Raw genomic sequence first — 24,387 nt, forward strand, 5'->3', positions numbered from 1 at the left:
ATTCTATAAAAAATATAATCCAAAATTCATTAATTTTATATAAATCATTATACTGTCAAATTATAAATATTATATTTTAATATATATATATAATGAAATCTTTACCGAAAACAATATATATAATGAAATGTTATATTTCATGTAGTATCATATAAAGAGAAAGAAATATATAATGAAATGTTATATTTCATGTAGTATCATATAAAGAGAAAGAAATATATATTGAAATGTTATATTTCGTATAGTATCAACTATCATATAAAGAATGAATGAGAGAAATTGTAGAGAAAAATATTTTTCTTTCCTTTCGGAAAAAAATACTATGTGACCAATTCAATTAGTTTCTCCTCTCATGTCATTCAGGTAATGAGAAAGAGAGCCAAGAGAGAGAAATTCAATTTCTCTTTACTTTTTCTCTAAAACAAAATAGCAAAAAACTCAACTATTTTTTGTCCTTTTCTCCATCTTCCGTCTCTTTGTACATAATTCTTTATTCTTACTTTTTTTATTCAACCGAATGGAGTATCAATGCCAATTTAATATAGCTAGGATAATTAATCCAATAATCTGGCTTATATAGAGTAATTTAGGTGAAAAGATATGAGAACAATTAATAATATGGATCATATGTTAAAGATTAGCTTTAATTTAATTTCGAGTCGAGTCCAATGTAAATTATTTTTCCAAATCTAGATTTAAAAAACTAATTTTCATGAACTTTCCAGCGGGTTAACAAAGTCAAATACATGTTGCTCATCAACTAGAATGAGGATCATTGTTATTTATGTGCGTATGGAGTGACTAAAATAAGAACATTTCTCATATAAAAATTGCGAGGGCACATATAAATTATTAAGATTAAAAGTTAGTTAATTATAAAAGTGTTTATATTCAGCCCGATCCAAAAAAGAAACCAAAAACCTATCTAGAAAACCTAAATCACAAAAACTAAAATTATTTTGATTCATTTTGGATTGGTATTAGAAAATTGATAAGTTGGAATCAATTTTTGGTTCAAATTTTAGAAACCAAACTAAACAAGTATTAAGTACATATACACAATAATAAAGATTATTTCATTTTAAAGTCAAATAAACCTTGTAATTGAAATTTTAAAATATACATTTAATATTTTTAAGGATTAAAAGTGTTTTTACTTATTGGTTAATACTTTATTATTGTTACAAAATTATTATGATATGTTGCATGTTGCTTTCATAGTGTTTTACTTTTCCCATTTTTTTGTTTTTTTATTTTTAATTTAAATGGATATTTTAATGTTTAATTAAAATGTTTGATTGTATTACATTTGATTCTAGAAGTCTTGAAATAAATTTATTGATTCTTTTATGTGAGTTTGATACTTTCAAAATGTATTAAAATTATTCTTTTGATATATACATGTTTTTTTATGTGAATTTAACGCTTTGAAATTGTTTTAGATTTGTTATTTTTATTTATTATAAACGTATTAAACCTGACCAAACCACACATAAATTTTTTCAATTAAACTTCTTAATATAGTCTTCGTTTTTAATGATTTTTTGTCTAAAAATTGATCAAAACTGACTACGACCACTCCTAGTCACATGATTACTTAAAAAGTCATATATACATATTTTTTTTATATATATATATATATATATATTTAAATCTTAACTACTTAAATATAATTCATATTAATTATTGTCATTTATAACAATAATAATTATTTTCACTTATATCAATTTCTATATATAAATAAAAATAGACTTTTTAAATTCCTTTGGATGACAATTTAAATATATACTGTATATACATTATTCATATATTAATATAAAAATATATTTATATAATAAATTATATCTATATTTATTTAATAGGTATAACTTTAAAGATTTATTATATATAATTGAGTCAATTACCTAATAATTGAATTGTATTTGATTGACTCTCAATTCGTCTCTTTAAGATCTTCACTATTTAGCTTCCAAAGGAAATTGTAGAACATATAAAAACGGAAACATAATTTATTAATTAAAATAATAGTCAAAATATTTTGTTATAATATCACATCCACCCTACCTTGATAATCTCGACTATTAATTCAAATCAATTTAATAAAATAAAGAAATGAAGAATTTTTATATAAAATGTAATAAACTCAAAATGATGGCTTATTATCTGATTGCTGAACTATGGTGGCCATTGTAAAGGTAAGGTAGATTAAAGGTAACAATAAGATTGAACATTCACAACAAAAAGAAATATTATAAAAATAAATATCGATTATGCATCCATACATTCACAATTCTAATTTATATTAATCTTATTCAAAACTAAAAAGCTTATAGTTTTGAGAAGGTATAACCTCTTATAAATATAGAATTAGGTTATCTGTTCCTTATAAAACTGATCCGGTTCACCAAAACCGGGTCAATCTATCTCATAACCCGGTTCAATCTATCTCATAACCCGGTTCAGTAGCATTAGTTCATTTATCTATTTATCTCTCTCTTCTTCTTCCGCGTGCTTCTTTTCTCTCTCCACAAACCCGATTCCAACGACGTCGTTCAGGTGCTTCTACTATCTACCCTATTCGCACTTCTCTCCCATTTTCTCGTGTTTCCGACATGAACACCAATTCCGTAAGTGCTATTTTCACTTCTATTCCTCTTTCTACTTTCTCAATGATTCTGAAAATTTTCTCCTTCTTTCTTCGTTTGGAATTTTAGGGTTCTTAAGTTCTAGCTCTATTGGATATTGATTTTGAGGAAGTGGGAATGTTAATTAGGTTCGGATTTTCTATGAAATTGTAATGCATTTTTATTTCTGAGGGAAAGTGAGCATTTTGGGTTGTTATTAGGGTTAGATGATAATGGGTATACTGTGTATGATTCAGTTTTTCCTTTTCCTATGAAACATTCTTAAAGTTGTCTCCTTTTGTGTTTGAAATTTTAGGGTTCTCAAGTTTCTGAATCTAACTCTATTGGATACTGATTTGGAGGAAGTGGAAAGGTTGATTAGGGTTTTATCAGAAACTGGAAAACATTATTTACTTTTGGGGAAAGAAAGAGGATTTTGGATTGTTAATTAGGATTTGATTCAAGACGGGGAAAACAATAGGTATTGGTTAGAGGATAATGTGTATACTGTGTGTGATTCAGAAGTGGTCTCGCCGGGTTGCTGCGATGCTACCTTGGTTGGTTATTCCGTTAATTGGTCTCTGGGCACTTTCGCAGCTTCTGCCACCAGCTTATAGGTTCGAGATTACTTCACCCCGTTTGGCTTGTGTTTTTGTGTTGTTAGTTACTTTATTCTGGTATGAGATTTTGATGCCTCAGCTGTCTGCTTGGAGGGTTCGAAGAAATGCACAAATTAGGGAGAGGAAGAGGTTTGAGGCTATTGAAATGCAGAAGCTAAGGAAGACAGCTACGAGGAGGTGCCGGAACTGCTTGAATCCTTATAGGGATCAGAACCCTGGTGGGGGTAAGTTTATGTGTTCGTATTGTGGACATATCTCGAAGAGACCGGTTTTGGATTTGCCTGTGCTGCCGGGGTTGGGGATTTCAAATTCTGGTATAGTTAAGGACTTGGTCGGGAAAAATGGTAAGGTATTGAATAGTAAAGTTTGGTCTGAAAATGGATGGATGTGCAGTCAGGAATGGTTGGAGAATGGCAATTGGGTTGGTGGGTCTATTCCAGGCAATACTAGCAACTGGAGCAATGCTGGTCTTTTTGGAAGAGATGAGCATTGTTTGACTGAGAGGTCATATTTCGGTATTTTCATTTTTCTTTCCAAGCTTTTTATGTCTTCTCTCTTGAGCATTAGATGGATATGGAGAAAGGCTTTTAGAATTAGTTCGAGCGAAGAATGTTCGCCTGATGCTGAACATAGGGCACTCTTAGCAAAGCGGGGTGATAATGGGGCAAACCTCAATGTAAGTAGAGGGGAAAGAGCACGCAGGAAAGCTGAGGAGAAAAGGCTGGCTAGGCTAGAGAAGGAACTTTTGGAGGAGGAAGAGAGGGAACAGAGGGAGGAAGTTGCAAGGTTAGTGGAGGAGCGTAGGAAACTGAGAGATGAGAAAAAGGAAGCTGAAAAAGATCGCAGCAAACCATCACATCCTACTAAGGGGAAAGAGAGTAGGAAGGAAGTTGAAAAGAAGCATCAGGAAAAAAGAAAAGAGAAAGACAAGGGGTCAAGTAAGAGCAACTCTGATGTAGAAGAACTGGAAAGAAGAGCTGGCAAGGAAAATGAGCGGAAGCGAGACTTGGATAAAAAGAGTGAACTTGATCGTAGAGATCGTCAGAAAGAGAGTGGCAAGGGACACAGTACAGACAACACACACAGTAAAAATGTTGTTTCAAGCAATTTTAACCGAGGAAGTACTGGAACTAGGTACCTTGATCGAATGCGAGGTACGATTTTGTCTTCTTCGAAAGCATTTGGTTTTGGAAGGGGCACTAATAATACTGCTACTGTGACAAAAGAAAACAAGTTTAACAGTTCTCTTGATCATGCTCATACTGCTGTTAGCAGGAGAGATGTATGTCCTCCTGAACGTCCAACTGCAAAATCCAATTTGAAAGGAGATGTTTGGAGTATCAATGACTCTGTAAGTTGTCTTTCTTTCTATCCCCTTTTCTTTGCCTTTGTAAAATACTGTTTTAGTAGGCCTTGTTGAAGGTTGATTGATATAGCTATCCTAGTTCCTTTTTTAATCTTTTGGTGGATTTTAGCAATTAGCATTATTCAAATGCCTCTCTTTTCACTAACTCTCGGTTCATTTGTCAATTGGTATTTGATATTTATGAACAAAATTATGATATGCTCTAGTTTATACTGTTAGGAAGCATTGTATAAAGAAAACAGTATGAGCAAGAATGTTTATTCTTTGCAGGTTCTTCCTGAATCACAGCCATGGACAGCACCTAAAAAGTCATGGCATCAATTATTTACTAGATCCTCATCCGTTCCTCAATCCTCAAATTCAAATGTAATATCTAGACCGAATTCCAAATCTCAAGCAGAAGCCAGAAGCCCCAAGTTATCTGGTCAATCACTGGTTACAAAGTCATTTGATAATCCAATTCATTTTGGTCTTCCATCTCCATTTAATATTTCCACCTATCCTAATGGAACAACCAGTAGTAGTCTAGGTTTTTCTCCTGCAATAGAACCCTTTTTCTCTCCAGTTGGAAATATACCACGTGACTTTCGGCATGAAGAGCAAGACCTTTTTGAGGACCCCTGTTATGTTCCAGATCCAGTATCCTTGCTTGGACCTGTTTCTGAGTCACTAGATAATTTTCAGTTGGACATGGGAAGTGGCATTGTAAAAGACATGGCAGTAGCGAAGCCTCACTCTTTAAAAAACATATCTGCTGGTTCTGATGTCAATAGGCCATATCCAATTGAGTCCCCATTATCCCGAGAAAAGAATAGTTATTGTAATCGGTTTCCTAGTACCCCCAAGGCCCAAGACAGGCATGCTTTTCCTTTGGATGATGCAGCTGCGAATGACAAGGGGACATGGCAGATGTGGAGTACTTCACCACTTGGTCAAGAGGGTTTAGGTTTAATTGGTAGTCCAGAAAGATGGGTTTTACCCTTGCAAGGGAACATACCAAACAAGGATGACTTTGTGCTTCCGTCATCTCAGAAGACTATGGCCTCTTTTTTTAACAAAGATGATACCATACTTTCAAGTGCCCACTCTACACAGAATGTATTTCTTCCAAATTGTCAAAGTGGTGGGACCTTCAGCCCTGTTACCAGTTCTAGTGCTTATGATCCTTGGTCACAGAGTACTTTATTTCCACCATTGTCAGGTGCCCTTAAGGCTCAGGAGGGTGTTACTCAGAATGAAATGATATATGGGAGTTCAAGTGCATCTTCTAGCAGCCATGTGCTTGAACGTTCTCCTTCTTACGGTTGGTCCAAGTGAGTAAATAACTGTTTGGCTTATTTTTTGCCTTTTATTGTATAGCTAATTTGGAATTCATGCTGTATAGTGTATATGGATATGTACTGCTGATAGAACTTTTAAATTGATAAACTTGCGTAGCCAAAAAAAATGATGTATATTGCATAGAACATTCAAGCCATGTGCTTGAACATGTAAGTAGTGTATAGTGTACGTGTGACATTCAGTTTTAACTCCGTCATACGTAAAAAATATCAATTCAGTCTCCTTGTGTACCCACTATTTTCGATTTGGTCCTTGCTATTTATTGATGTTATAAGATCGTTTGTTGAAGTTGATGATGTATAGATACCAAATTAAAAATGATTGTCATGTATAAGAACCAAAGTGGAAAAATGATAATCACAGACAAAAAGATGTATATGTTTGGTCCCTTCACATGACTATTATTTTCAACTTGCTCTTAATACCCGACAAATAGTGTTATAAGTTATAATAACAATAGAAGGTAAGAACCAAATTGAGAATAATTGTCAATATCAGGATTGAATTGAACTTTTTTATGTATATGGACCAAGTTTAAGCCGACCATCACATATAGAGACCAAAAGTTTACTGTAACAGTATAATACATTTTAGTGATAATATATAGTTCAAACTGTTGTTTGGACTTTGTTATAACAACAATAAATGGTAAGGACCATATTGAAATGTATATATAGGGACTGAATTCAAACTTTTTTATGTATAAGGAACAAGTTGAAAACGAGCATCACATATAAGGACCAAGTTCAAAATGAGCATTACATATAAGGGCCAAAAGTATAATTAACCTATGCATGTTTTAGTGGTAATATATGTAGTTTAAAACTGTTGTTTTGACCTGTTTATTTTGCTTATGGTTTTTTTTAACTCCTGCTAATCTAACAGCTGGTGCTCATTGTTTACTTTACAGAAAGGAATGGCCTAAACATGGTTCTATGGAAAGCATAGGGAAGTCATCAGTTACACTGCCCCATCACAGTGATGGTCTACATCCTCCAGCTTCAGATGTACACTCATTTTGGTCATTTAATTTAAAAGGGGATAGTGAAAGGGTATGAAGAACTTCACTTGATAAACACACTTGAAATAGCCTCCTTTGAGGGGAAGAGTTTAGAATACTGAATGTATTGTGTCTTCCTTTGATCTTTAATGAAGGGAGATTCATGTTTACATAATGTTAGCATCAAAAGGAATACATTTTTTATGCATGCCTTTTCTGAGCCATAGGTAACAAGAGAAAGGTGTTTATTTTGACATCAATATTCATTTGTCATGTTCTAAAAAGAATGCAGTAATTGATGTCTTAATGAGAAATGAAATGATACTAACATGACCAGTTGCTAATTAAGAAAAAGAAAATAGGTTGTGCAACAATGTAAACTCATTAAGAAATATGGTCCTGTCTCATTATTCATGAATTCAGCATAAGATGGATCTATAATAACTCAACAGTATGTACAATTTTTTCTATATTTTTTTGCTTATTCCAGTTGGGAGTTCTTTTATCGTTTGATCCTCTTCCTAACAATGTTACCAAATAATGGAAAATGATTGTCCAAAACGTTTCTAAATGAGTCATGTAATAGGCAACAGTAGTAGATTTGGTTCTTACAAGTTATTTTGTGTTTTTATTTTTGTCCTATTTAATGAAAAGTTATATAAAATCGTATTATTTTTTGAAACTAGTATTAAAAGGTGATTTAAGCTTCAAAATAAAGTGAAAAATAACTTATAGAACCGGTTTGGAACGGAGAATAACTAGTTGTATTTTTTTCTCTATATCCTCTCACCCTATCTATATACATATAAATTTATAAAATATTGTACATATAAAAAATGATGTGATAACATTGTAAGAGTTTTATACATTGTCACTATATCATCTATCATTTATATTTTATTATCATTGACTCCTTAAAAAAAGTAATATAAGAAATGATGAGTGATGTACTAAATGCATATAAATATTTTTATATTCACAGGCATATTACATTTGATAAATAATACAAGGAAGGTTCTTGCTAATTTCATGTTTAATATTTTAATACCCACTTGGGTGAATCAAAACACACATTTAGCTGATTCTGGGTACTACAGAAAATCATTTTTGAGGTGTCTTTTCAAACAAAAATAATATTGTAGTAAGAAAAAAGGCCCAAAAATTAAAAAGGGTTTGAAAAAATAGATTCCGACCTACCGGATTCGAACCAGTGACCTAAGGATGTCTGTTTTTATTAACAACTACAGTCCTCCGCTCTACCAACTGAGCTAAGGTCGGTTTGAATGTTATTAACCAAACAATATATATATTTCAAAATATAATTTAAAATTATCTATTTACCGCAATTTCCATATTGTTTAAAATTTTCCTCTGCTTTTGTTATAAATGTCCACCTGTAAAGTTCTTATCGTTATATCCTTGGAGCACAATTAATTATAAAATGTATCAGTCTTGTAACTTTCTAGAACTCGGCAGGAATGTTAAATGATGGTATAATAGCTCTCGCAATGGCATCTGTACCCGAAATCTGGATACCTACTATGGGTTGGATTTAGATTTGTGTTTTAAAACTCGTAAATAATTGACATCCGAGATTTTAAAACTTACTATTTGATGGATCTGAGTTAGTGTTTCTGTCTGGGTAATGAGATACCCAGAGCTACAAGTACCTGGATTTGCTATTCATTCTTATATATATTGTTAATTCATAATGTTATATTGTCAATTGTCGGTGATGTTAAGTAATGATGTGATGTTATGTTGTTAATTGATATGTATATAATTCAATATTTTTTTATTAAACAATTCTTACTAAATCAATTTTACGTCATAATGTTGAAATATTAATTTAAGATGTGCTTAAATTTTTAACTATGTTTTGTAATTTTTCTCTTGTTGATTACCTAGATAACATATAAGACTGGAAATAAACACACAATTACATGTAATTATTTTAAGTGAATAAAGTATGTCTTGGTGTGAAGAGAGAAATTATTTCCCCACACATACTTATTAATTGACACTTGTGATATTTTACATTTTATTTCTTTATTTATTTTAAAAATAAGTAAAAAGTAGCTATGTATTATTGCCTAACTGGTGTATGAAGAGAAATTTTCTCCTCACACCAAGAGATACATTATCCTTTTATTTTAAATGTTTTTTGAATTTATACATACTGCAAATCCACTGGATACCCAATAATCCATGAGTACCAGACCCATCGAATATTAACAGTCTAAAAATGAAGCAATAAAGTGGGTCTGGATAATACACTACCTGGACTCATCAATACCCATTACAAATTTACAATCCTTAGGCATGGTTTACATTTGTTAAGCAGTATATTGAGATTAACATTTTTTGCCACTTTTATATTGTATTGCCTCTTCAGACTAACAACAAAATAATAGATGCAAACTTATCAACTAAAATAAATAATTGGAGTTTACTTGCCTTAATCTTATACAAATATCGTTTTCATTTTTGACTCATTTGCATTTTCCAATCCATTTCAAATAAAGTGCATGATACAAAACATAGCTCTAAATCAACTCAAAGGTAAATTAATATTTCTATTACCTATATAATAAAAAAAACTCATTCATGACATATGTCAATCTCTCAAGTCTTCATGACATGTGTCAACCTCTCATCAAAACTAAAGGTCCATCATGACATGTGTCAATCTCTCAATGACATGTGTCAATCTTTCAAGTCCTCATGACATGTGATTTATTTAAAAATAAAAGGAATATAATTACCTATACAATATTAAAACATAATGTTACTATAGCAATATTAAAATAATATTTTTTTGATTAATAGGATACTACTAACTATATCATGTTATGTATGTGTAAAAAACAATGTTGAGAAAGTCGAGCAAGATGTTAAACCAGTAAATGACCCATATTAAGTTTATCCGATTTAAACAGTTAAACCGTATGGTTTGACCTTATGATTTTATATATAATTAATAATTTTAAACAATATGAATGCACTGGTAACATATATGGTTTTAACCATGCGAATGTACAAATAACATACATATTCTTAATCATAAATGCACATGTAATATGTGTTCTTAATCATGCGGCAAAAAATATTGTCCCGTGCAAATGCACGGGTAACTTGCTAGTTGTAACTAAAAATAATGTCAAACAAACATTGCCAAGCAGTTTCATATAGAAAAGGAGGGTAAATATGGCGTCATAATTACTTCAAGTTCCTCATGCAAACTTAAGCTTCAAAATGCAAACGCCAATGCCAATTCAATACAATGTGGGACAGTAAAAAAGTAAGAGGAAAAATATATGCATTCAGAAAATTTTATACACTATCATTATATCATTTACAATTAATATTTACTCTTCAAAAAAATAATTCAAATAAATGATAAGTATTGTAGTAATTGTGTATAAATCTTTACCTTAACAATGTATATATTATATAAAAAAAGTAATAAATTATAAAGAAGGATCATTGAGTTACAATAAATTACCCAATGGTAAAATATCCAAATATGATTCAAATAGTTCAATTAAGTAACTTATTTAATTATTTTTTTGCACACTGTTCAGCTATCAATAGTCTTGGTCTAATCCATTTGGAGACATAAAGATCATAGAAGTGAGTATTGCCTCTATCAACAAAGTCCTTTTAAGAATAAGCTAAAATAAGCTTATATTTCCTTTCACTAACAAGCTCATTAAATAGCTATAAAAAGTTATGTACAAGTTATTCCAATAACCCTATGAGTATGCATGCATGCATGCATACATGAGAAGATAGAACTAGCAATCTTATTCTATGAATACTGTCAAAATAACAAAGAACTTAGATCCAGATAAATAACCAAGGAAGTTCAAAGCATACACAACAACATAGTAAAAAACAAATTTTGACTATGAAATTTGCTGTGATGATATAGCCTCTATCTGTTCTTCTTGCACTTCACCTTCATGTTGGAGTTGCTGAGGTTGTTGTTGTTCTCTTTGCCAAGTCCAAACAATGTCGTTAAGTGCTGGTCTAATGTCCTCTTTCAAAAGCTTCTGGTACTCCATTGTGTCACCATGGCACTTTTTAAACTCCACCAGATGGAATTGTGGTGTAATCTCGAAAATCTCAGCATCAATACCCAAAGCACCTTTCCTCCCTTCATTGGAACCTTCCAACTTGAACAGACCTCCTTCTTTCTTCTTTATTTTCAACCGAAGTTGATTACACATCTCCTCCAACTTTGAGATAATAATCGATGCAGGCTTGTTCGATGTAAACCGCACCTCTTTCTTATGAACATCATCATCGAATAAACCAGACAAATCGAAACCAGTTGAGAAAGATATGATATCAAAAGCATTCAATTTACAAGGCTTTGTTTGTTCTTGCTTTGAGTCTGCAATAGGATCACCATTCTCGCATACTTCAAATACTCCATCAGCAGCATCAAGAGGAGATATTTGTTTCGTTTCCATATTGGTTATAACTGGTTTCTCTTTCACTAACCCCCGTTTAAACCATGAATTTTCCATGACTTTCACCATTGATATCCTGGTCTTTGGGTTAGGATCCAAGATTTTTGACAACAGCCGGCGAACATCCGGTGCAAACCATCTAGGAAACTTGAATTCCCCTTTACCAATCTTCTTGTACATCTGCATCAGATTTGCATCACGGAATGGAAGATAACCAGCCAATAGAACATAAAGGATTACACCACATGACCATATGTCAGCTTTGGTTCCATCATAACCCCTTCTTTTTATCACTTCGGGAGCAACATATGAAGGAGTACCACATGTAGTGTAGAGTAACCCATCTTCGCATTTTGATTCAGCAAGTACACTGAAACCAAAATCTGAAACCTTCAAATTATCATTTTCATCCAACAGTAGATTCTCCGGCTTTAAATCTCGGTGATATGCACCTCTGCTGTGGCAGTAATCGACTGCGCTAATCAGTTGCTGGAAGTATTTTCTAGCAGCATCTTCCTTTAACTTTCCTTTCACTACTTTGTTGAAAAGCTCGCCGCCTTTTGCATACTCCATGACAATGTAAATTTTGGTTTTACTTGCCATTACCTCAAAAAGCTCAACCACATTTGGATGTTTAACTAGCCTCATCACCGAAATTTCGCGCTTGATCTGATCAATCATCCCAACTTTCAAAATCTTTTCTTTGTCAACTACCTTGATGGCCACATTCATGCCAGTTAGAAGGTTCCTAGCATGGTAGACCTTCGCAAAGGTTCCCTGGCCTAACAATCTCCCTAGCTCGTATCGTTGCATAAGCACACGTACTTTCTGTTCCATTTGTGGGAACAATTTCCACATATGGCTGATGTTACTGCTGATATTATAATATGCTTTGTAAAAAGATGCTCAAAGCTCAATCATCATCACAGACCCCATGTTTTGGAATCACGAGTAGCCAGAAAAGGCACATGAGCACGAAATCGATGTCGGCGGTGGACTAAAGATTCTATCTCATCAAAGATGAAGGCTAGCTCAGATGAAGCTAAAACCTCATTAACCTTAGAGAATGAATATTTTGCTTTCAACCACATCTTTCAGCATTCCGTGACTTTCTGGGTTGACACTACAGAATACTGATGAAAAGAACTTCTCAAAAACTTAGTGGCAGCACCCCTGAAAAAAGGCAGCAAATTGATTAGGCAACACTAAAACAATCCGATCTTGCTAAATAAATTATGCGATGCAAGATTCGAAGATATTAAAGACTTTGATTAAATCTAATGATAAAATGTAACCATTATTCCCTAATAGAATTTATAACTTCTTTAAGATGCCACTCCTTAACAATCTAGATGCATGCATAACAAATTAAGAAAAAGGGTTACAGAAATAAAATCCCAATACGAAACAGAATTAAGTAGCATGTAATCATAATTTTACAGAATTTCGTTTGAGAAGAAACTCATCAATCCGTCAACTACAATTTCCTTTAGTATAGTCTAATTAACTATTGCTTCTAGAGATGCTATGAAGAAATGATAATAGACAAAGGACGAGAAAACAAATTTAAACATATACAGAAGTATAAGCAATAAACTTGACTCACAATCTGTCTATACAACACAATGATAGGCTTGAGACTTGAAACCGAATATGTGACAGACATTCTCTTTCAAAGTGAAAGGCAGTGATTTCTTAAGTTGCAAACTAGACATACAAATACAAGTAAAAAACAATGCTCACATATTTGATGGAAGAACAAAGGGAAAGGAAAACCTAGAAGGTTGAAATAACCATTAAAAGTTTCTATATGAATGTGTTTCCATTTTCCACCATATCATGACTTAAATGTTCCATCCTGCCTACCTATTTTGACATTTATTTCTCTCACGCTTCACTAATCCTTGCTGAAAATATTGAAAAGTGACATAAACAACTACATTGTCAAATTTTTAGGGCTGTATTAAAACTATATTTATCTCTCTCTAGTCACGTGAAAGATTTATCCCGAGATGGTTCACTCTCATGACTTCTACGTAGTAACAAATCTAGAAGAACCTTGGTTTCGGGTGCAAAAAAGTCCTTAATTTTGATGGTGTCCTTGGACACGTGAAAGAAAATTGTTTTGCATCTCATAAAGTTAATACCGCCTGAACTTAACATGATGTATGATGGTGTCCTTGAATTTCAAAAACTTGCAAAAAGAACCTTGGTTTCGGGTGCAAAAAAGTCCTTAATTTTGCATCCTAACCAGAACCTACGGTTCTTTTTGCACATTGACACTTTATCATAAATCATGTTCATTAGCACATGCATTGATTCTAATACATTTTTAAATGCAGGACTAAATTGCATATCATGCTAAGTTTAGAGGGTGGTTTCAGATTTTTTCCCAAATATATTTTATATAAAAAAGAACACCTTTGTATAAAATATCTAACTACATATAATGTTTGATAATTTGATTTTTATGCATTCATCCATTCTTCTACTTGTAGTAAACTATGGTACAAGAACTGAATCTATGAAAGTGAGCAAAGTAACAGGAAAGATACCTTGAATAAGAAAGGGTTATAGAAACTAGGAAATTGCCAAATAGAATAAAACAGTAAAGTGCATCAATATCAGAGAAAATAACCAAAAAAAAAACAAATTTCAAAATTGCAAACATATCTTATGAGATGCAAAACAAAAGAGTGTATAATAGGAAAAGCTTGTAACTTTATGAGATGCAAAACAAAACAATATATTGGTAACTAATAAAAGGTGAACAAACTTAATCAACACTCATCATTGAAAATTCAAATCTCAAAATCTGTGATCAAACATCTTTCTCATGAAACAAGCAATGATAAACAATTGGAGGTGGATTTCAAAATCTAAATGATCTCAGTCCAAATCTCAGACTACTTCTTTAACACCAATTTTGGTGTGTGTATATAAAATAAAGAATTCAATAATCACAAACATATACATTATTAACCAAGCATGAAACAAAAATGTAGTTTTTTTGGGTACATGATTGATTAAACAAAAATGTAGTTTGAGAATACATGAGTGGATTTCAAACTCAAACAAATAAAAAGTTTCAAACTTTCAAACAGTAAAGATAAAAAAATCATTTTTTAATGCAGAAGGAACATGAGAAAGAGTATATGAATTTACCAGGAAAAGGGTATTTGAAGAGAGAGAGAGAGAGAGAATTATGGTTTGAATATATGAAAGTGAATAAAGAAGAGAGTGTTGTATGTTATATATATGAGTGGTAGTTACTGAGCACCGCTGAATATTGGTTACTAGGGATGGTATTTGGGCTGACCGGTGCATTTTAGATATTCATGTTTCTGTCCTCATATTCATATGAATTTTACCAACAAACTTTCAAAATACATTCCTTTTGGACATTAAAGAAATAATAATAAAATCAATTATATTTAATCTTAAAATTAAATTTATAATATTTATTTAAAAACATTCTATGATTATGCTTGTAGTCAAATGACAGATATCCACCAACCAACAAGACATTAATATAGTGATAGATGTAAGATCCTACTATATCCCTAGGATGATCGAAAGACCAAAAATTCAATTCCTGATAGTGATACTTGTTGGGAGGGACACCTAGACACTCCAGAAGAGATTAATTTATTACCCAAAATATGAGAGAATACACTTGATAGTACAAAAAAGAAGCAAATATTGTCTCCATATATAGGTTATTATTTTTATGGGTACTCATTAGATGTATTTATTACTAGAGAATAAATTATATCCTTATAGGAGAAGATAATTTATCTTCTTAAATCTATTCATTATTTGACATATGTATTATTTCCATTATTTATCTGGTGTAAAAAAATAAGTTATTCTCTTTTTAATGATACTCACATTTAAATGTATTTTTATCAACCCTATTAATGATATATGATTTGTTTAATTATTTTTTACTTATTACTCTTACTTTTCTTACACCTCATATTTCTTCCTTTATATTAATTATTAAATCACCATTCACATTTTATTTACATATTTTTATTTATCTTTCTCACATTATATACATATAAAAATAAGGTGTGGGAAAATATTTTCCTAAAAGTGTAGGAGTTTTACTATTATTTACATAGTATAACATTTACGCGCTAATAATATAAATATTTATACAACAATCAGTGTATGATCTATCATTCTTTTACATTACTTTTATTTAAGAGTTAATAATAACTAAAAATGAATGATAAATAATACACTAACAATTTAAAAAACACTTAAATTATTGGTATATACATCTTTTTCTCTTATTTATAAACAAAAAGGTTAGGTCACATCAAAATCAGTGTTATAAAAACCGGTTTGTGCCGGCCAGTTCAACTAGTAAACCGGTGAACCGGTACGGTACATTAATTATATCGGTCTCAATATCAGTACAGTACATTTATTATACCGATCATGTCAAAACCGTCATACTGACCGGTTTTCAATTGAATCGGTCATATCGGCTAGTTTTTATTTAAAATTATTTTTTTAATGAAATTGAAAAAAATATTGATTTTTTTATTGATTTTTCAATATTAAAATAATAATATATTATATTTTTATATATAAATTTCGCCGGTATATGGTTTAATTAATGAACCACTGGTTGAACCGCTATACCACTATACAAGTACTCTAACCAGTTTGATATCCGGTGCGATATTAACCACACAGATCAAAATAGTTCATTTTTATATGGGAATGCCCTCCTCGCAAGAATGTACCAATAATAGTCAAGAGGAAATCCTGCCCTATGAATACTTGTAGATCATCTATTAACAAAATCCCCATATCAATAGCAAATTCAAACTCATGATCTTGTGAGATATGAGCTGATTTGTTATCAACTAAATCAATCTTCATTGATAAAAAAAGCATTCATTTCTTATGTTTGTTGTGAATTTCAAAATTAAATGGATATGATGAAGTTAAATTGATAAGACATTATACTTTTCTAGATAGTTCAATGTTGGATTTTAATAAGTGTTACATGAATTTTGAAGAGAATAAACTTGGGTTTTAAGAAGATTAATATTGTTTTGATACTCTATTAAAAAGTATCAGTGTAAGCGAGAACAATCACTCTTTGACTTGAGAAATAAATTATTGTGCTGTTTGATATGACTTCTCTAATTAGATCATCTTTGCCTTAGCCTTATATATAGTAATATAATTATGTATTTTTTAGGAATACAAAGAATGAAAATGAAAGGAAAAGAGATAAATCAATGTTTTAGTGTTTAGAAGTTTTTGTTTTTAACCAATATATCCTATTATTCTATGACCAAGTCGTGGTCTGATGGCAAAGAAGGTGATAGTAAGAAATGAAATGTAGGAGATTGTGGGTTCGAGTCCCATCATAAAAAAAATATGTATATCGATAAAGAATTGTTTTTTATGGAGTCTCACCCACAATAAAGTTTATGACTACTTCTATAAACAATTATCTCTGTAAAGATATAAAAATATGCATGTAGATAAAGAACATCTTGAGATCTAGTTTGTATATACCAATGTTATTAAAACCGGTTCGGACCGGCCGGTTCGAACCGGTCAATCGGTCTCATAACCAGTACGAAACAAGTGTTACGCCGGCTAAGCATCAAAACCGGTGTAAACCGGTGAAAAACCGGTGAACCGTGTCAAAACCGGTGAACCGTGTCAAAACCGGTGAACCGACCGAAATTTGACTGAACCGGCCGGTTTATACATGTAATTTTAAAGAACCCCACATAGGCACATACCACATAAAATTAGAAGATGATGATGATGCACAACTAATAACTATTTTATTTTTTATTTTTTTCATACATGTAATGTTTTTTATTGCATTATCAGTTTTGGTTCTAATAACTAATTTATTTTATTGTTAACTTGTACGAAAATTGATGTATGAAAAAATGATATTGTTGTAGATCAATTAAATTTAGAATATGATGATGATGCAATGTGAACCTAGTTGAAGACAACATTAGTCAAGCTTTGAACTTAAATGGTAAAGAAATGGAACCTCAATATGAAACAACTTTAACTCTTTGGTGTTCAAGTTTTAAATATATAATATGTTTTGTAGACTGAGTTATGAACTTGCGTCATATGTTTCCAGTTTGTTAAGTAAGACAAGTACTTGTGGATTACTATTTGTATTTGTAATTTAGACTTTGATTTATTAAAGTTGTTTGTTTATGAGAATTCTTACTTTGACTGTAAATATGGATTTTAAATTTGAGTATCTACATGTCAGATAATTTTTGTTACAGGTTTACACACGCATATATAAGCATGTATGTCTGATTTAACCGGTTTAATCTCATGCGGTTTAATTACTGAACCACTGGTTGAACCACTAAACCACTAAACCAGTACCCTCACCGGTTTGATGACTGGTCTGGTTTTAATAACATTGGTATATACCATTAGTTTGCAATAAAAAAGGGGAAACACAATGGATATCGATACTTAATGAAAAACAACCTAGGTCAAAAAAACATATTTAGTATTCATTAAGTAGCACTAATTCTTACCGAATATATATGGGTGAATGAAATAAAAACAAATAATTAGTGAGAATGAAATTCCCCTTCTGAACATCAAACCTCGTCTCTCATTTTTTGAATTATGTTCCATTTCATTCTATCGTTTTTAAACTTCTAAATATGTCATTAGTAAAATTTGAGATGGATCCTCTAAAGATAAAAATTTCATCAATTATGTGCTTTAATGTTCTGTGTAGTCAATTTGTGCCATCTTATACATATTTCAAGTGCCCAAATTAGTGACAAATATTTTGGAGGATTCAACACATGACACTTATACCCTCCCCTTAAATTGACTATCATGATAGGCATATATATGTATACAGGTTCAAATAGAGAATGATGATTAGGTAACTTTCATTCAAAACTATCAACTTTATAATTTGAAGTCGAAATCTCAACTTTATAATTTGAAGTCGAAATCTCATACATGAAGATCATCCAAAGAGGCTAATAGAATTAGTATATTTTAATAATGCTATCTTTTGTCGATAAAAAAATTAGTATATTTTATTGGTGAGGCTATCTAAAGGAATAAATGCCTAAATTAAACTTAAGTGTGACGATATCAAAGTATAAAAGATGAGGATGGGTAGGAGTTATTTTTTATTATTTTTCAAAAGGAGGATTGATACTAGTTTAACAACTAAGTTAATTGTTTGTTGCATTGCATGGTCGTACACATAAATCATTATCCTAATTGCTATGCCTTATCTAAACTATTCATCTTTGTTATATTATAATCCAAGGACATCCTAGTGTTGTTACCTTGTTCCTCTTTAAAAATACATTATTTTATACGTATACTTTATTACTTTATGTGCATGGTTAGAGATACATTACTGTTTTTTTTTAAAAGATACATTGTTTTGACAACAAGACGTTAGTATATGGTATAAGGTCCATTGAAAATATACGATAAATAAAAAGTTAAGATTCAATCTATGTGAACAATATTTGCTAGGAGGATCATTTATGTATTAGAAAAATTAATTTCTTATATATAGTGATGAGATATCGTTAATAGTAAGAAAAAAATGTAATTTTTTTTAATCTCTATAAAGTTATGGACTATTAAGTTGTTGCGTTGGTATCACTGGAATCACTTCAACAAATGAACTATTATATTATACATTTCTTAGAAGCAAATTTGCCTGTAAGGAGTGTTGTTAAAATCGTACTGGTTATTAAATTGGTTAGGGTACTGGTATAATGGTACAATGGTTCAACCGAACATATCTACTTCTATATATATATATATAAACCTATAACAAAAAAATTCCAAATAGCTAGATACTCAAATTTATAATTCATATTCATAATCTACTCAAAAATTACATAAACAAACAACTTTAAGTCTTTAACAAATTCAAAGTCTAAATTACAAAACATATATCAATCCAAAAATATCACTTAACAACTGCAAAATAAAAATAAATGACACAAGTTCACAACTCACTCTACAAAACAAATAAATTTGGAGTTTTAACATTTAACATCAAAGAGTCAAAGTTGTCTCATATCAATATTATATTTTTGGACCAAATCCTATCTTCAAACAATACTTCAAGATTATACAGATGTCACTGAGATTACACACGAATGTTAGGAACCAAAATGTGTAATCTAAGTATGTCTTGGAAGCATGTGCCTTGAAGTGTTGAAAAAGAGTTGGAAAGATGGGTCACATTGTAATGAATTTTTAAGTTTTTAGGTTTTTTTTCAAAAAAAAAAAAATGTGTATAAACCGGCCGGTTTAGTCAAATATCGGCCGATTCACCGGTTTAGTCAAATATCGGCCGATTCACCGGTTTTGACTGTTTTTGATACTTGGTCGGTTCAATATCTCTACCGTACCGGTTAGGAGACTGGTTCACCGATTTTCCGATTAAACTGGCCGGTACAGTACTGTTTTTACATCATTGGTCTAGGTCAAACAAATAACCTAATTTCTCTACATACAACCGTATATTAAAAGTGTTTCCCAACAAATTAAACTTAATAAATTACTTTTTATTTTATTTGTGTTAATAGTTTTTAATTAGTTTCCTTTATCATAAATTATTGAACAATTATTCAAAATATTTTCTGTTTTTATTATATTTTCATATTTACGCTCATTCAATATATTCCTGATTGGATAGGTTAATATAAAAAATATAGAAAGTCAGAAATTGGTAAAAAAGTTGTCTAAAAAATAAAATATCTTCTAGAAAAGATATGCAATTATTTTAGACTATATTTTATAGTAAAGACGGGATATCAGGAATATTGTCAAGGATTCATATACTAGTTATTTAAAACAAAAAAGTATTTAATCATAAAAAGTAAAAAATTGTTTGAGGAAACAAACTTAATTGAAGATATTTTACAGGTGGGAATAATAATTAATAAGCATGTGAAATGCAAAAAGAAGGTCCGTAATTTCGTGATTGTTAAGGAAAATAAACAAATTATAAGGAGACACGTCGAATGGCCATAAAGTTTTTTGGCACACCTAAGTTGAATGGTTGCGTATTAGGAATTTAGGCACTTTGTTTTAATTCCATATATACATGTAATCGGAAACTAACAATGTATTAATCTAATAGTGTAAAACTTTGGTAGATTCTTATGATGATAAAAGAATCAAGAGTTCGATTTTTGCAAACGTCATTTATTATGAGGAACATCTATGAACTCTGAAAAAATTTAATTCCTTACTCAAAAGAGTGAAAAGATATACTCTTCTTGTAATACAAAAAATACATGTTACCAGACACTATCTATTTTAAATGTGATGTTGCGCTAATATGTTCGGAAAAGCAAGAAGATACATATATATGTAAATGAAGTTTGTCTATATATGTGTGGCATAAGCTCTTTTAAAATTTGGTGGTTAAATATTAGGCCCCAATTTAGATTGGTTTGAGTATTTTGACTAATCTAATAAGGATTGAATTTGATCCTGTATGTCACTCTTTCAACCATGTTTTTCTAATGAGGGTTTAGATTTATATTCCAATAAAAGTTTAAACAACAGTTTTTTTATTTCAAAACTGCTCTTATCCACATTCTATGTTATCCAGTATTTTCAAGAATATAAATATACTATCTTAGCATATCCTAGAATACACTACATAAATGAAAACATGTCATATTAATTAAAAAATAATTAAATATTCACCATTTTTCTGTTTTTATTTCATTATAATTGGTATGATATATAATTTAAAACATAGTTTTGGACATGAAATCGATCTTCATTTTCTTTTCAAACCTTATCCTCCCTCTCATTCACTCTTCCATTCTCCCTCTCATTCACTCTTCCACTCAATCCTATTGAATTCTTTTTAACACCCGGTCACAAGTCACAACCAAGTTTAGTTATTCTTCAACAAACTTATGTTCTTCATATGCACACACGAAATTAGGTTTAGTTTCATGCATGTTTTTAATTCCAACTTTCGTAATATATTTAGGTTTAGTTTTGCATTTTACCTACCACTATTATTTTTGATTGATTTATATCTTGGAGTTTGGATGTGGTTAGGGATTTAGATATTTAGGAATTTAGTTTTTCCACATTTGAAGGTGAATTAGTTTTTCTTTTCTTAATACTAACTACTTCTATGAAGACAAATGTTCCTTTGTGGTTGATTGGAGTGGTCGGACAAGGAGTCTGGACAAGAGTTCTCTTGGTATTTGGATTAAGTCTGGACAATCAAATCAATATACGATTAGAGAGGTGATGCTCATGAACAATAAATGAGATGCAAAAGCTAAGTAGAAAGTAATAGTGACAAGTGATAAGTGATGAATCGATATAATAGAATAGAGATACTTCCTATTGGAGGGGGAACCCTTTTTATAATGGTTGAGATAAATGACGCGACTCTGGAGGGTACTATTGGTATGGTCGACCATTCTGGCCTGTCCGAGACTGTTTTTCCCATGTCAGGCTGATCTAGCAAGTCCGTACTCTGTGCATAGTTGACTTCTTGCTGGTGGCAGGTCTGATGGCTGCATTTCAAGTCTGTCCTTCTCGTGTTGGCAGAGGAAATGTGAGATTTGCAGGAGGCATGACACTACATTGTTGGCAGCGTGTAAGGTGGGAGTAGTCCCAAATCCGGCCTAATATGTCTAGTCAATGATAACAAGCCTATTAAGTCCTTCAACTGGCCATGCCCAGGTCTTGGTCGGTTGAAGAGAAAAAACCATCCTAACAGAGAGGGTATCCAGGTGATTGGTGTGGAACAACAAAGTTATTCATATGTTTTTAGAAAGAAAAAAACACATCTAGCATTACTAGGTGTGTGATCTCTTCTAGGAAAAACACACATAATCTTTAGTTTAATTTTTGTCTAGTATGATTGATGCCACTAAAAGTAATGGGTTAATATGATTTAAAATGAATAAATAGTGAGTGGTTGGGTGAGGGTATACACATGAGGTTAGGATTTGGTCACTCTACTAAATTTTGGTTTGATCTTTGGAGTTAATTGGACAAGAGTTTGTAGTTTATTTAATTTATGGACTCAATAATTTTTTTAGTTAATGAATGATAAACAAGAGGAGTTTGTAACCTTATAAAGTTAGTTTCTGAAAAATTATTTTAAAAAGTTATAAGATAGTTGTGGGAACTATAGTAACATATTTTTTTTCTTCATATATTTTATAGGTAAATATTAATATATTAGTATTTTGTTATGGATGAGACTTAAGCTTACAATCTTCTTCATTCCATTTTTTAAACCTTTCACCCTAACTATCAGATCACTTTCTTTATAACTACCAAAGAGTTGACAAATGTTATTTTTAAGGATTTAATATGTACATACTGACAATGTAAGTGTTTTTTATACTTTCAGTCAATCTTTACCATTCATATGTTAGTTATCACTATCTTTCATATTACAAATCAATAGTGAATGATGTGCTGACAGTATAAAAAACTTTATATTGTGAGAGCATAGATTTTAAACTCTATTTCTAATTCAATATATTATTTTATATATCTTTTAATTCTTTTAATAAATTTTCACTTATTTATTTGTTCAACAACTTGCAATTATATAATCTAACAATTTCAAGTTACTTTTGCCAAAGATGACTTTTGGCCCAAGATTTAGTCCCACACACTATGGAGTTATACCAGTCAAGAGGCTAAAAAATTGGTTTTATGACTTGTTATTATCTCAATTGAGTAGAATTTTTGGACAAGAATATCTGTGTGATGTGCAATCAGAATATATCTTAATTAATACTAAGAACAATGCTCACCTTATCCCTTTATATATAAATTTTTATCTAGAAAGAGGAAATCATTCGATCTTATCCACTTATGCTTGCTGCGGCTGATCGATGTGGAGTGTTTCTTAACAACTTGATTAATTGGCATGTTATGTAAAAAACACTGGTTCTTTCACTACGAGAAATCCTTGGAAAATATTAATCTTAAATAATTAATTATGAATTTATTATCTATACACTGTAATTATAATTTTTTTGTACATTTGGAAGATTATTCATCATTCATGCATATTAATTTTCACTTTTATTTTCGAATAAATAATGATTAATATATAGAAAGTGAATGCTACACTTATAGTATAGTAAACTCTTATTCTATAGATGTGTGCATCAACTATATAATAAGTGACGTTTAATCAGATGTTATAATAGTCTGAACACTCAAATAAAAAAATTAATTGTGACATATCTAGAAATATCATGCTCCATATATAAGACAAATTATCAATAACAGGGTTCTCGCTTTCAAAATTTATACTAGCTTTGTAAGTGGCAATGCCTTTTAAGCTTTGATTTATCTAAGCACATTGTTGTACTCACTTGGTTAGAGTCAATATCTTACTATATTATACTTAAAAAAAAGCAAGTTGGTGGGACTAATTACGAGCAGCTACCTTAGTCCTTGTTTTTTAAAATATTTTTCTGACCCTAATGCCTTCATAGTTGCTTGTTTAATTTGTTACTTTTAAGCAGAAAACGACACAGAAAATTGTATACAACTCATAGAGTTTATTTGAACTTAAGCACTTAAACATATATGTTTGAAAGAGTTTAACCCAATCCAAAGAGAAACATGATATAATAATAGTTTATCTTAACATAATAAAATAATGCATGTTTTGATAAATATGTTGAATCAGATAGACGTACTTGTTGCCTTATAATATCCTACTTTCCTAATATATTATCAAATTTACAAGGATAGCTGAGTTTGAAAAAACACAATAAATAATAAGATAGTGTATTGTTTATTAACAATGTGTTGGTCTAGTGTTATAAAGCGTTATTAGATCTTAGATAGACTAAAATATCAAATATTCGATTCATGTGAACAACATTTATTGGAAGAGATAATCATATATATATATATATAT

At 30.8% G+C, this 24,387-nt stretch overlaps 2 protein-coding genes and 1 non-coding gene across 5 annotated transcripts; 1 reads left to right on the forward strand and 2 right to left on the reverse strand.

Annotated features, from left to right (window-relative positions):
• On the forward strand, window positions 2,460-7,169 carry LOC109360871. Of its 2 annotated transcripts, none has more exons than XM_019606055.1 (4): window positions 2,460-2,556; window positions 2,941-4,595; window positions 4,881-5,923; window positions 6,862-7,169. In XM_019606055.1, exons 2-4 carry the CDS (start codon window positions 3,123-3,125, stop codon window positions 7,007-7,009), a joined length of 2,664 nt encoding a protein of 887 aa, XP_019461600.1. In that variant the 5' UTR covers window positions 2,460-2,556; window positions 2,941-3,122; the 3' UTR covers window positions 7,010-7,169. The 2 variants fall into 2 exon arrangements, with proteins under 2 accessions (XP_019461600.1, XP_019461599.1); XM_019606054.1 differs by having other exon boundaries at window positions 2,496-2,627.
• On the reverse strand, window positions 8,139-8,229 carry TRNAY-GUA. The gene is given in 2 exon segments: window positions 8,139-8,174; window positions 8,193-8,229. It is a non-coding gene; the product is annotated as a tRNA-Tyr (tRNA).
• Window positions 10,612-14,638, reverse strand: LOC109359035 (CBL-interacting protein kinase 2-like). Of its 2 annotated transcripts, none has more exons than XM_019603542.1 (2): window positions 14,595-14,638; window positions 10,612-12,602 (listed from the first exon to the last, which is right to left on the reverse strand). In XM_019603542.1, the coding sequence occupies exon 2, from the start codon at window positions 12,285-12,287 to the stop codon at window positions 10,860-10,862; it is 1,428 nt and encodes a 475-aa protein (XP_019459087.1). In that variant the 5' UTR covers window positions 12,288-12,602; window positions 14,595-14,638; the 3' UTR covers window positions 10,612-10,859. The 2 variants fall into 2 exon arrangements, with proteins under 2 accessions (XP_019459087.1, XP_019459088.1); XM_019603543.1 differs by lacking the exon at window positions 14,595-14,638 and adding an exon at window positions 12,725-13,347.

Source organism: Lupinus angustifolius, chromosome LG11, assembly GCF_001865875.1.
Source record: "Lupinus angustifolius cultivar Tanjil chromosome LG11, LupAngTanjil_v1.0, whole genome shotgun sequence".
In the NCBI taxonomy this organism is placed as follows: domain Eukaryota; kingdom Viridiplantae; phylum Streptophyta; class Magnoliopsida; order Fabales; family Fabaceae; genus Lupinus; species Lupinus angustifolius.

Coding starts and splice junctions, on each gene's coding strand:
- LOC109359035 (XM_019603542.1), bottom strand. CDS start 12,287: ATGTGGAAATTGTTCCCACAAATGGAACAGAAAGTACGTGTGCTTATG.
- LOC109360871 (XM_019606055.1), top strand. CDS start 3,123: ATGTGTATACTGTGTGTGATTCAGAAGTGGTCTCGCCGGGTTGCTGCG. Junction 4,596..4,880: donor TTTGGAGTATCAATGACTCT/GTAAGTTGTCTT, acceptor TATTCTTTGCAG/GTTCTTCCTGAATCACAGCC. Junction 5,924..6,861: donor CCTTCTTACGGTTGGTCCAA/GTGAGTAAATAA, acceptor TTTACTTTACAG/AAAGGAATGGCCTAAACATG.